General features: G+C 36.7%; 1 protein-coding gene across 1 annotated transcript in view; it reads left to right on the top strand.

Moving 5' to 3' along the window:
- The window catches only part of GPC5 (glypican 5), a 766,577-nt gene extending 753,553 nt beyond the window's left edge, over window positions 1–13,024 (top strand). The window contains exon 9 of the mRNA XM_035564881.2: window positions 12,731–13,024. Within this exon, the coding sequence (XP_035420774.2) occupies window positions 12,731–13,024 (294 nt within the window). The remainder of the gene's footprint in view (window positions 1–12,730) is intronic.
- The last annotated feature ends 596 nt before the right edge of the window (window positions 13,025–13,620 follow it).

Genomic DNA, 13,620 nt, shown 5'->3' with positions numbered 1-13,620 from the left:
ATAGACAACTCATTCAAATGATGTTTATACTGAAATTGCAAAGGATATTACTATTAAAGTTGTGTATATGGTTTCAGTACAATAAAAAATAGAAGTGAGCATACGGTGAGAGAAACTTGTAAGGAATAATTTCTTAGTGCAGTTACTTGGAAAAAATACTTGAATAAAAGAATAATTATAAACATGCAACCTTTCAAAAATCTATGATATTTTTATTTGGTAAGAATGAGCTACTTCTCAAACATTTTTTTTCTTTTCTTTAATTTTTTTCATATATATATTATTTTTTATTTAGATGTACGTGTATATTTAAATGTATCTTGTACCTGATAAAAAAAAAAAGTAGTGAAGTACTCTTTTTTCTCATAACTAATGCCCTAATACTTGAAATAAATATTTTACAGTGACAACTTTCCTGAGTGTAATTGATGAAAAAGAAAAAAATAAATAAATTTATTTCCTTAGGACAAGCATCATGGTTCCTTTAGTGACTAGAAAAAGATGAAGCATAACTATAACCATGCAAAGGCTGGAGAAAGAGAGAGAGAAAGGGAGAGATACACATATAAAATTGAATTTATTTCTTTATACCAATATTTTCATATGTTTACTCAGATGACTTATATGTTCAGATTATAACAGGTTTTATATTTACCTATCTAAGATTTCTGATTAGCCTTGATATTTCGATAGCATCTTCTCAGAAGTATCAATTAAAATAAAGGGTGATATTATCTCTGTCTCAGGGTTTTTGTTTTTGTTGTTGTTGTTGTTGTTTTAACATTCAGTTCTAATCTGAAATAATTGTGTAAACATGAATCTTATTCAACAAATGATGCTTTTTTTTCTGTGTGTTCTGACTCACATCTGAAGGTAACAGGAACAGCAACAAAAACTTTTTTCTAACTACATTAGGCTAATGTAGCTTTAAGAAAAGCCAGACTATGTTTTTGGAAAGCTTAGCTAGCTATGAATAAAGTTCTAGCTTTTATTTTTTTTTATTTTTTATTTTTTTGCCTGATGATGATGCACAAACAAAAATTCTGCTTGACTTTCAGATACGGAAAAAAAATTGCATGTCTGTCTGTTGGAAATTTTATCTTTTACTCTATTTTAGAACTTGTAAATGTGAAATGCCAGAGACAATATATCTGATACCTCATGAAGCTCTTGTACCAATTCACACTAAAGAGGAATAACAAGCAGAGCTTCTGTGGCTGGGAGGACTTGATCGACGCATCTCATTACCCCTTACAGTGCACAGGTCTATGCTAAGATCACCTGCTGTGCATGCCTAATTTAAGTGTCACAACTGTTTCTCTCCAAGTTTGTCAGGCAGTCTAAATCAATTGTTAGACTTGAATTTAAGTCACTTGGAGTTTTTTTTCAGTGACAGCTTCTCATTTTCTGTCTTCTCTCAGTGCCACACTCCCTCCCATTTGTTATGGTAGAAGAGTTTACAGGACCATGCAATGAAACAGGTCAGATGATCTCTAAAGATCTCTTTGGTCTAGTTCACCTTGCATCTCCACAGAAAATGACACTGGTGGTCAGAGTACTCATGGCGGTTAATTAAAACATTTGTAGAAGGTGGACATAATATTAGATACATCAGAACAGTTTATTAACATAACCATATATACAAAAAATGCTTCCACATTGCACCTCAGATTCATAATTCATTATCTAAAGCAAGATATGACCATTAAAAAAAAAATCAAAGCTAAGCTTGATTTTATTCATATACAGGCTACTTATGAGAGACCATAACAGGTCTCTTTTTAGCCAATGGGTAGAAGCATACTGCCCAATACATCAGTACATCTTAGCCTGAGCCATTTCCCTATTTTTTGTCCCCTGTAGGGACTGTAGGGGATTGGTATGGTATAATAGGAGTATGTTATTTCCTGGGTTTACATATAGTCGGTTTACATATAGTCAATACCTTTATACTGGCTCTTAAACATATTTTTCATGACATTTTATTTTTATTTATTTATGTATTTATTTATTGGTAGAGAGTGTTATTTCTAAAATCCTTGTCTTTTACTTTTTTATTTTATTTTATTTTTTAAAAGGATCAGAAATCTATTAATGTAAAACAAAATATGTGATACCAGTCCATTGATAAAAGCAAAGAACAACATGACGCTGAAGAATAAATGTTGGTATTTGTATTGTCAGAGCATTTGTTAGATCTGGTAACTACTGCATGGGAGAGGTTCTTTTACACATTTGTGACTGTATTGAATTCCATGGATATAACTGCAAGCATAGCTTGGCTTTGTATTATTTACATGCAAAACTGAAACGATATTTTTAATAGAATAGGACTATTTTTAGAGGGACATCCAACATTACAGGTAATAGCAATTTGTATTTCTCTGTTCTAAAATGATTATAAGTATACCATGACAAACAAAAAAATAATTTAGCAAATAAAAATTTGTTTTGTGTACTCTTACTTATATGACTGTTGCAGAAAACCAAATGAAACAAAACAAAATGAAACAAAACAAAACAACACAAAACATCTATTTTCCTATTAAATACATAATTTTGTGTTAAAAATTTCAGTGTCTTAGTAATCTAAATGGCCAGGGTAAGAGGAAACTACTTGTGCTCAAACATGCAAGTAGATTTGCACACTACTTTGTTAAAATAAGTATTTTGAAATACTGTCTTATTTTCCTGGATTTCAATCTTTTGCCCTGAAAATTCTTTTAATCTAACAGTTTATAAAACCACTTAGACCTAGGACAGCTGCTCACTATGAAACTTCTATGAGAAATTTTGAGGTATACTCTTGACAGGCAAAAAGATTCCTACACTGTATCATATTAGTTATGGTGTTCTATAAATAAAAAATGAAAGACATCACCTTTACGGAAGACTGCAAGTATCTATGCAATTTCAAATCCTAGGAAACACCACAAACACACTGATTAAAGTAATAAAAAACAAAATTGCTTTAGACCTGTTTCTTTAGGCAAAGGGGAAAGAAATCCATTTGAACTCATGTATCTAGAACCTAATGCCTGACCCTCTTCTGCACTCTGAAGTAGTCCAGTTGTTTAAATATAGGTGCATATTTTTATACTCAAAGTTTTGTTTATGGACAAAGAGGAAATGTGCCATATACAAAGCCAAGAATTTACTGTTAATATAATTAAAATCTTAATGATGTAATTCAAGTATCATTACTAGTCTCAATTTAATTATTATAGAAAAAGAAAGAAAGCATAATTACCTAGTTAGAGTATTTCTATACAGAAAAAGTCTCAAGAGTAACAACACAAATAAATTGTAATGAATACACTTAGTCTCTATTTATTTATTTATTTATTTCTAATATTATTTTCACCCTTCCACTGTTTGTTTGAGTCTTAAAAGTGGTTGTTTCAGACTGCCGAAGAGGGCATTAGAGAGATTTATCAGCATCTGGGGGATCTTCACAGGTAGTCTCTACGGGGGAAAAAGATCCTTGCCTGGGATTAACAAGGCTCACTGATAGGGCTTTAAACTAGATTTGAAGCAGGAAAGGGATAAAAACAGGCTTGACAGAGACCATTACAGAAACATGGTGGGATGGCTCACTGTCCTGGTTTCAGTTAGGACAGAGTTAATTTTCCTCCTAGTAGCTGGCAGGGTGCTATGTTTTGGATTAGGATGAGAAGAGCGCTGATAACATGCTGATGTTTTAATTGTTGTGGAGCAGTGCTTACACCAAGCCAAGGACTTTTCAGCTTCTCGCTCTGTCCTGCTAGCGAGCAGGCTAGGGATGCAGCAGGAGCTGGCAGGGGACAGACCCAGGACAGCTGACCCAAACTGGCCAAAGGGGTATTCCATACCATCTGACGTCATGCTGAACAATATATAGGGGTGGCTAGCCGGGGTGGAGGGGGGGCCGGCTGCTCGGGGATAGGCTGGGCATCGGTCAACGGGTGGTGAGCAATTGCATTGTGCATCACTTATTTCGTACACATTATAACTATTAATACTTTTATTATTATTATTATTATTATTATTATTATTATTATTATTATTATTATTTTTCCTATCTTAATAAACTGTCTTCATCTCAACTCACAGGCTTCACTTTCCCGTTTCTCTCCCCCATCCCGGAGAGGGAGGGGGGAGGGTGAGCGAACGGCTGTGTGGTGTTTGGCTGCCAGCCAGGCTAAACCACAACACTCACATATCTGGAATGCTGCAATGAATGGTTACAAACTCTTTAGAAGGGACAGGATAGGAAGGAGAGACAGGGGGGTAGCCCTGTATGTTAGGAAGTGTTTAAATTGTCTAGAATTGAACAATGGCAATGGCGAGGTTGAGTGTTTGTGGGTAAGAATCAAGGGGAAGGCCAATTAGGCAGACAGCAGGGTGGGAGTCTGTTACAGATCACACAATGGGATGAAGTGGCAGGTGAAATATTCTATAAGCAGTGGGATAACTCTTGCAATTGCTAGCCCTTGCTCCTGTGGGGGACTTCAACTTACCAGATGTCTGCTGATAATACAATACAATGGAGAGGAAACAGTCTAGGAGGTTTCTAAAGTGTGTGAAAGATAACTTCCTGACTCAGCTGGTAAGTGAGCCAACAAGGGACAGTGCCCAGCTGGATTTTTTACTAGTTAAAAGAGAAGGACTTGTAGGTGATGTGAAGGTTAGAGGCCAGCTTGGGCATATAGATCATGAATTAATAGAGTTTTTGATTCTTGTAAAAGTAAGGAGGAGGGTTAGCAGAACTGCACTCTGGACTTCTGGAGGGTAGACTTAGGTCTGTTTAGAATCATAGAGACAGCACAGAATCATAGAACGGCTTGGGTTGGAAGCGACCTTAAAGATCATCTGTTTCCACCCCCCCTGCCATAGGCAGGGATGCCACCCACTAGATCAGGTTGCCCAGGGCCTCATCCAACTTGGTCTTGAGAGACTGGTTGGTGAAGTCCCTTGAGAGGCAGTTCTAAAGAGCAAAAGAATTCAGGAAGGCTGGACGCTCTTCAAGAAGGAAATCTTAAATGCACAGCAGCAGGTCATCCCTACATACCGAAAGAAGACCCAGTGCGGAAGAAGACCAGGCCTGGCTAAACAGAGTAGTGGCTAGAGCTCAGGACGAAAAAGAGGGTTTATGACCTTTGGAAGAAGGGGCAAGTCAGGACAGGGAGCGGAATGAAGCCCTCATAATCCATGAGGAAATGGTTAGTGACCTGCTAAACCACTTAGATGTACACAAATCTATGGGGCCAGGTGGGATCCACCAGAAAGTACCGAGGGAGCTAGCAGATGTGCACACCATGCTGCTTTCCACCATTTATCAGCAGACCTGACCATCAGGGGAGGTCCCAGTTGACTGGTGGCTAGCAAATGTGACACCTATCTACAAGAAGGGCTGGAAGAAGGATCTGGGAAACTACAGGCCTGTCAGTCTGACTTCAGTGTCAAGGAAGCTCATGCAGCAGATTATCTTGAGTGACATCACATGGCACTTACAGGGCAACCATGTGATCAGGCCCAATCAGCATGGGTTTATGAAAGGCAGGTCCTGCTTGATGAACCCGATCTCCTTCTATGAAAGAAGGAAACATATGGAAGAAAGGAAACATTCCTTATGGTGACACGTTCAGTGGATGAGGGAAAGGCTGTGGATGTGATCTACCTAGACTTCAGTTATTCTTCTCCTTCTCCTGGAGAAACTGGCTGTTCATGGCTTGGAGAGGTGTATGCTTCGTTTGGTTAAAAGAAGCTATAGAGACGTGAGGATCAAGCTCTTCTCCCAGTCACCAAGTGATAAGACAAGAAACGGCCTAAAGTTGCACCAGGGGAGGTTTAGGTTGGATATTAGGAACAATTTCTTCACTGAAAGTGTTGTGACATATTAGAACAGGCTGCTCACGGAAGTAGCTGAGTCGCCATCCCTAGAGGTCTTCAAAATCCCATAGATGTAGAGCATAGTTACGTGGTTTAGTGATGGACTTGTCAGTACTTGGTTAAAGGTTGGACCAGATAATCTTAGAGGTCTTTTTCAACCCAATTAATTCTATGATTATATGAATATTCTGACGTTGACGGTTTATTCTTTCTCACCTTAGGATTCACTTTGTGTCATTTGCATATGTTGGCTAACATGCTTTTATGCCTTTGCTCTCCACCATTGGTCCGTGGCTCCAGGTTACATCTGAATTTTCTATATATGGTGCTATTTATATAAGTTAGATACGATTTTTTGGTTCTCTTTGTTACCTTTAAAACTAGTTTTGTCTAGCTTGAGGTCTGCATTTCCCTAATTGAACACAGGTGAGTTGTTTATAGCCTTGGGGTCTCCACTACAAACCCTGTGCCCTGTCCTTTATCATCTTGTCTCTGTGCTCCTCTACAACACATCCTGTATCTACAATTCTCAAGACTTCTGCTGTTATACTAAGCCTGTATTTTTCTCCATTATGTCATTGTGTTAAAGTCATAAATATCTCATTCTATGTAGACTAACTGCTTGTCACTTCTGTCTGTATAAAACTATGGTTGTCTCATATGAAGATAAACAAAAGTAAAACAAATTTTCTGTAGCCACCCGGTCAATTTATACACATATATATATATAATATATATATATTATATATATATATATATATATAAAAATTGACCAGGTGGCTACAGCACATTGTATATATATATATATACTTTTGTATATATATATATATATGTACATATATATATGTATATATATACTGCCACAACTAAACCAAGCAAACCAAAACTACAAGCACATCAGGAAAAGTTCACTGAGCAAGTCTGATGAGCTTCAGTCCAGAGGTCTTGAAAACTTGCTACAAAGCTAATGGAAGTTTACCAGCAACAGCAATACCATGTTACAGGACTATGCAATTATACCAGGATCAGATGCACCCTTTTGGGTGCTTCAGAGAGGCAGGGGCTTTTATTACCATGTTCTGCAATGTTTCTGCCAGCTCCTGGCAGATGCCTTAGGGAATCCCAAAAGGCAAAAGAAGCTTCTGTGTGGCCAGCTGAACTGAGCCCTCATAATCAATGGAGCACCTTAAAAAAGTGATTCTTCTCATACTAAGAATGGTATCTATGGTCATATAGATTTCTTCTGGCAATGAATAGTTCAAGACTGACTCGTTTAATGTGTGAAGTGAAAAGAGGTAAATATCACTTTTATCATGGGATTAAATAGAGCTAATTCCTTCCAGCTTCTCCTGCTAGAAGAAAAATAACATCTAAAGTATTTACTTCTCTTCATTAACTGCCTGGGGAATTTAGATACTTGCAGTAGCAGGACTGATCTTCTACAACACCAGAAATTCAGGCCTGGTCTGGGTCCTACCTCTTAAAAGCTTTAAAACTGATTCCACAAAATATCATGCTACAGTTTGGTTCTAGTTTACTATCCACTTAAATATGGAATAAAGAAATATGCCACTTTATCTAACTCTGACATAATTTAGATCTCTCATTCTAGTCTGAAAAGCAAACGTAGATGTTGAATCCTTCTGCAATATATTATAGCATGAAAGGTGCAGAAATCATCAGAAGAAGGTGAGACTAGGGATATAGTTAAAATCACTAGCAAATCTAGTGTGCTTTTAGATCTTCCAGGCAAGGACTTCATAGAAGTGAAATATTATCATGATTATTATTAATATTCTAAAGATATTTTCATTTTTCTCTTTTACTTTGGGAATCCTTGGAAACTGCCATAAACAAACACTGATAACCTGCCCAATTGTTTTTGCTTCACTGATGTACATTAAGAAATGTTTAACTTTGAATTTCATGCATATCTCCTAGCTGCACAATAACCACTTCTGAATATGTGCCACAGGAAGCCGCAAATGCAAAAGACCATACCTCTTGGGGAGGACTTGATTGTAACTTCTACTTATATCCTATTATCCTTGATATGTTTTTTGTTTTTCTCACATCTTTAAAAAATCTTATACCGTTAACAATTATCTTTATTAAAAAAAAAAAAAAAGAGAGAAAAAGAAAATAAAACACTGATGGAATAATCAAATACCCAGTTCTTTCTCTCTTCTTTCCTTAGTTTCTTATTGGGTTGAGAATATAATTTCCTTCAATTACTACTGAATCTATTTGGATTTATTGATTATTCTTATAGGAAAATCAGTTTTACTATGCACATACTTGGTTGTCTGATTCCGAGGCAGAAAAAGGGTTCTCAGAGTTGTTTGCAAATGTTTGGGGGAAAAAAAGGAGCTGCTTAATAAGTGTGTGCAGGGGGGGGGGGGGGGGGAGGGTAATGGTATTAAAGCCAGGATTAAAGTCAGGGAGACAGACACCATTTCTGGTGAATAAAGCCTGCATGTAAGTTAACCCTTTCTGAAATAACAAAAGAACAGAGCATACACAAAACTTGAGAGGGTGGAGCAGGGCTGGAAGAGGCTCGAAGCGAAGATGTTGCTGCACAAGACAGAAGAGGTAAATGAAACACAGTCCTGTCCAGACAAATGTGGCCTTGGGGCCCCTGAGTGAGAGAGGAACCAAGGGAGGTGGAAAGATTGCTACAATATTTTTTTTATTGACAGTGTTTCACATCTAATGAACACCTAACACAAGTCATGCTAGCAAAAGAGGGTACGAGAATTTCAGTCTGTTACCACCCACAAGACCTCCCATCTCAGCAGGAAGACAGAGATTGTTGAAGCTGAAATTGGTAGGAGAGCCCTGTAAACCACCTCTTTAAGAGGCAGCAGACTTCTTTGTTTTGTGGATGGACTTTGCTTCATGGATGAACAGGGCTACAAAGATGGTGAAGGGCCTAGAGGGGAAGATGTATGATCTTCCCTAGAGGGGAAGATGTAGAGGAGCAGCTGAGGTCACTTGGCCTGTTCAGCCTGGAAAAGAGGAGGCTGAGGGGAGACCTCATCACAGGCTACAGCTTTCTCACGAGGGGGAGTAGAGGGGCAGGCGCCGATCTATTCTCTTTAGTGACCAGTGATAGGACCTGAGGGAATGGTGTCAAGCTGTGACAGGGGAGGTTCAGGCTGCATGTCAAGAAGACATTCTTCACTGAGAGGGTTGTTGTGCACTGGAACAGGCTCCCCAGGGATGTAGTCATGGCACCAAGCCTGCTGGAGTTTAAGAAGCATTTGAACTGTCCTCTTAGTCACATGGTCTGAATTGTTGGGTAGACCTGTGTGGAGCCAGGAGTTGGACTCGATGATCCTTATGGGTCCTTTCCACCTCGGGGTATTCTGTGATTCTATGACTTTGCTAAGAGCAACAATTGCAGTACTAAGCTGATCAATAAACTTTGAATAAGACTAAAATGTATTGAGAGAGTAGTGACTACCTTCCCTAACCACCATGAATGACTTTGTACTTTGAAGAATAGTAGCTTTGTCTTTCAAAGATTTCTGAGGTTTGCCAAACAGTTAGGTTATTTATGGTTCATTTAAATCTTGACTTTGTTAAAGTCCCACTTATGTAACTTACTGCTTTCTACCAAGCAGTAGTACACAAAGTCACTGAGTACACAAACAATGCAATTGAATTTTCTGTTCTTCTAGGTGGGTTTTTAGGCACACTTGCCTATGAGTTTAATAAAAGAGTACTAGAAATTGAATCTGGTCCTTTTTGCTTGAAATCTGTTTCTGTCAGAAGAATTAAAGATTGTTATAAGCCACATGAAGCACTAAATACATTTCTCCCTGTTTAACTACCAAATTTAATCCTCACCTTTTCCTAAGTAACCTCCTCAACTCTTTTTGGATTTTGATGACCATTTTCATGTCTTCTGCCAAGAACATCTCATATATGACAGCTATTGGTATACAGATCACAGTTCAATACTTACACAAATGCTTTCTGGTCTGTTTTTTTTTTTTTTTTTTTAATGTTTTTTCCTCTTTCCAGCAGTGGTGGACCCCAGATATACAGACAAAAATACAGCTAGTCCCAGAATGAAGCTTTTCAAACATGACATACAGGACAGCAGGAGGTATAAAAGCTAACAATCTTATCAGTGAAGAGCAAGAGAAAGAATTCCAGATAATTTTATTCTCTTTTAACCACATTTTTTAAATTAAGATGAAGATAACAGAGGTTTGGAAAATAAGCTTACACTACGGAGCACACTGTGGTCTAGCTCTACAAAATCTTTTCAGTTTTTGAGAAATTCTGAGCAGAAAAAAAAGGTCTTCCCCAGTAAAAATAAATAAATATATGTGACAAAACTGAAAATCACAGAAAAATCACCTACTGGTTTTCTAGAAAACAACTGGAATTTCAGATCATCTTATTTGAGAGGTTTATAATCCCATAAACCTACATCCTAATTTGAGCAATGCTCATTACTATTTCAAATAGAGAGAGATTTTGTAATAACAAAGAAATAAACCATGTCAAAATCTGTGGTTTACCAAGAAAATACAAATGAAATTTTCTCATATCTACTGAGATTTTCTCTTTAGTTTTGTATTAACTTAATATAAATGTTTCAGGCCAAATTCACTGTTATTCATTAAATGAAAGCAAAAGAGAGAGAGAAGGAGGGAGAGAGAGAGAGAGAAGGAGAGAGAGAGAGAGAAAAATGAAAACATGACATTAGCTTAATAGAAATCTCTGATGAAAGTCCTCAGAAATTCCATTTCGGTTCCCTAAGTGGTGTGTGCATTTTATATTTGATTGTTCATGCATGACATACTGACACAGTCCATAAAGAATACCACAAGATTTCAGGCTGTCTGTGTGTAAATCACATTGTCTATGAGCTTTGATGGTGGAGCAGCTTTTTGTTATATGCTTCTAAGAGAGGCTGTTGTCCTCCTAGAAGGTAACATATCTGCTCCTGAGTTGCCACAGCTTACAGTCTAGCAATTTGAAGAAACACATTAGCATCTAAATTGTTGTAGAAAGGACAATCACTCATATCACTGCTGAAAAGGCAGCAATCTCCAGGAGAGAAGAACCAAGATTAGTAATAGGTTCCCTGGTCCTAGCTGAAAGTCTCTGCTAATGGGAATCAGAATTCTGAGTACTGAAATACTAGCCAAGTACCACTTAGGGCAGAAATGAGGAAAGGAAAAATATTTTATAACTTATAACAATACATATAAACATGTATATATATTTATATTTGGATATATATATGAAAAAGCAAGTGCTAATATATCAGTTAAAAATACCAGCACTCTTTTCCATTTTTTTTATTTTTATTTTTATGTTATGTTATGTTATGTGATTTTATACGTTTTTTATTATTTTATTTATTTATTTTGTTTTGTTTTATTTTTATTTTATTTTATTTTATTTTTATTATTTTTTAACAGGTGTGGTTTCTTCTTTAAGTCATAATAAGATTTTGGAAGAATATCTTTCTGTGTTAAAAAAAAAGCACACCATACATCTTATTGAATTCTCAGGAGAAAAGCACAGCATAAACATTCACTTTCTCATTGTGATCTTGATCTCTAAAGAAATCAGCATACTTCATAACTATCTCTATCAATTTCTGTACCAATCTTCAGTGAGAAACATTGCTTATCTGTGCATTGAAAAATCTAGTTTCAAAACAAGGACATAATTTGACCCTGAAAAAGATCCAATGTCATCAATATCCATTGTTTTTATTTTCCCTATTTAAACTTAAAAAACACTGGGCCAAAATACTAATTAACATATTACCCTCAGTGTTTTTTATATCCCTACATAACTATAACCTCTGTCAAGTTCTTTGGCAACACAGGCAAAAACACAGATGTACAATCATTGACTAGTTCATCCCTGCAATTGCATAATCATTTTGTTATTTCTCTCATGTCTTACCCTGTCACGATTTTTGCATAATATTTTTATTTGGATTTTTGTACTTGTCAATTTTAGAATTTTATTTCTACTTTGGCTAATGATATTCAGAGCAGATCTGTTTCTTTGTATGTTTGTTCATGGTCTGCTGAAGGGGAATCCCAATATTATTTAGGTTTATATAGCTTACTCCCATAATATTTATGCCCAAAAAATCATTAATATGAGGGAAAGCCAGTCAAGACCCTGGGTACAAGATATTGCTGGTAAGCAAAAATTCAGCTTTTGCTTCCAGGCACACACTTTTCTTTTGACATCTGTCAGTAATTTTAACAAACTTCAGCTTTGAAATTAGAAGAATCTTCCAAATTCATAAAACTGTAAATTTATTCAGCAAATTTCCTGATGACACTAGTGTGAAAAACAACAAAACCCAACCCTCAAAACTATTGTTTTTCAGATAGGTCTGGATATGTTTAGGGAAGTAATTATGTGAGTTTGTTGACTGAGATAGTGAGTAACCACATTTCATGAATAAAGAGGTCCCCTCCTGTCCTGTGTTAAAAAACATTTTTCACTCCAAGATGCAGCATCCATTTTGCAGTTTCTGAATCTCCTATGATGACTGTCACAATATATTTTCTTATTCATATATAGTAAAAAAAGAACAACAACAACAATCAAACAAAAAAAAACCATAATTAAATAGAAAGCAAACCCTGGTGGGCAAATCATGATGTAAGACTAAGGAATTCCTGTGAGTTCATGCTCTTCTATCTCAACAGAAAAATAGCATTTCTTCATTCATTGTTAAGTGGCTAGGTGTGTTACACTGTGTTAGGACTAAAAACCATTAGGTTGGTCCAATGTGAAACAGGCATTGTTGTGAAGCTAGCAAGGCAGAACTCTGACCTTGTGATAGTACGTATTGCTTGTTCAGCAATATGGCACCATGCTGCAAGTAATCCAACATGAAACAATACAGCCATCAGCACGCACTGGCCATGCGGCTGTGCACGATCACAGTAGCCTATCAGGGATTGCCGAGTGCTTCCTGAGGCCAAGGCTACCAGTCATGAGCTCCCTGGGTTTGGGAACATGCAGGGGCAAAACCTATAAACAGAGCAAGTGTCTCCGTGTTGGTGGGCAAAAACATCGACCAAGGTCAACATTGCCTCCGCGGGGATGCCTGCAAGACATTGATGCCTACCACAGTGAAGGACGCCTATCATGACCCAGCCAAGTATCTACGAACTATTGGCTCTCACAGTAATGGACATCAATGACTGGGAAAAACATCGTGCTCGTTGGTACCCTTGTCATCACTCTGGGGTCGGCATGTTAACAAGCTAACTAATTAATAAATTCCTTTCCTTTCTATTGCTGCTCAAGCATGTGTGTGCGTTTGACATCCCCGAATAGCTCGCTTGCTTATATATATATTATTATATATTATATATTATATATTATATATTAATTATATATTATAGATTATTATAGATTATTATAGATTATAGATTATAGATTATATATATATATATATAGTCTGATTCTTGCTGGGCTGAACCAATCAGCTTCAGCCTCCAGAATCTAACTAGAATATACGCTCTCCATATATCCATCATATGTATCTTTGTAGGCAATAATATTGATATTTCTCTTTATATGCACCATCTTCTTCATCACAGTGCTCTTTTCTCCTATTTTTACTTCCATTTTCTTGATAAGATATGACCTTTTGATATGTGTTATCACCTTATCACCTATCAGAAAATCTATAATCCAGAAAAATTAATTTACCTCTATGATATGCTAGTCTTTTCCAAGGAA

This window comes from Cygnus atratus, chromosome 1, assembly GCF_013377495.2.
Source record: "Cygnus atratus isolate AKBS03 ecotype Queensland, Australia chromosome 1, CAtr_DNAZoo_HiC_assembly, whole genome shotgun sequence".
NCBI classification, from domain to species: Eukaryota; Metazoa; Chordata; class Aves; order Anseriformes; family Anatidae; genus Cygnus; species Cygnus atratus.
The sequence above is the reverse complement of the archived record's forward strand: the minus strand, read 5'-3'. Positions and strand labels throughout refer to the sequence as shown.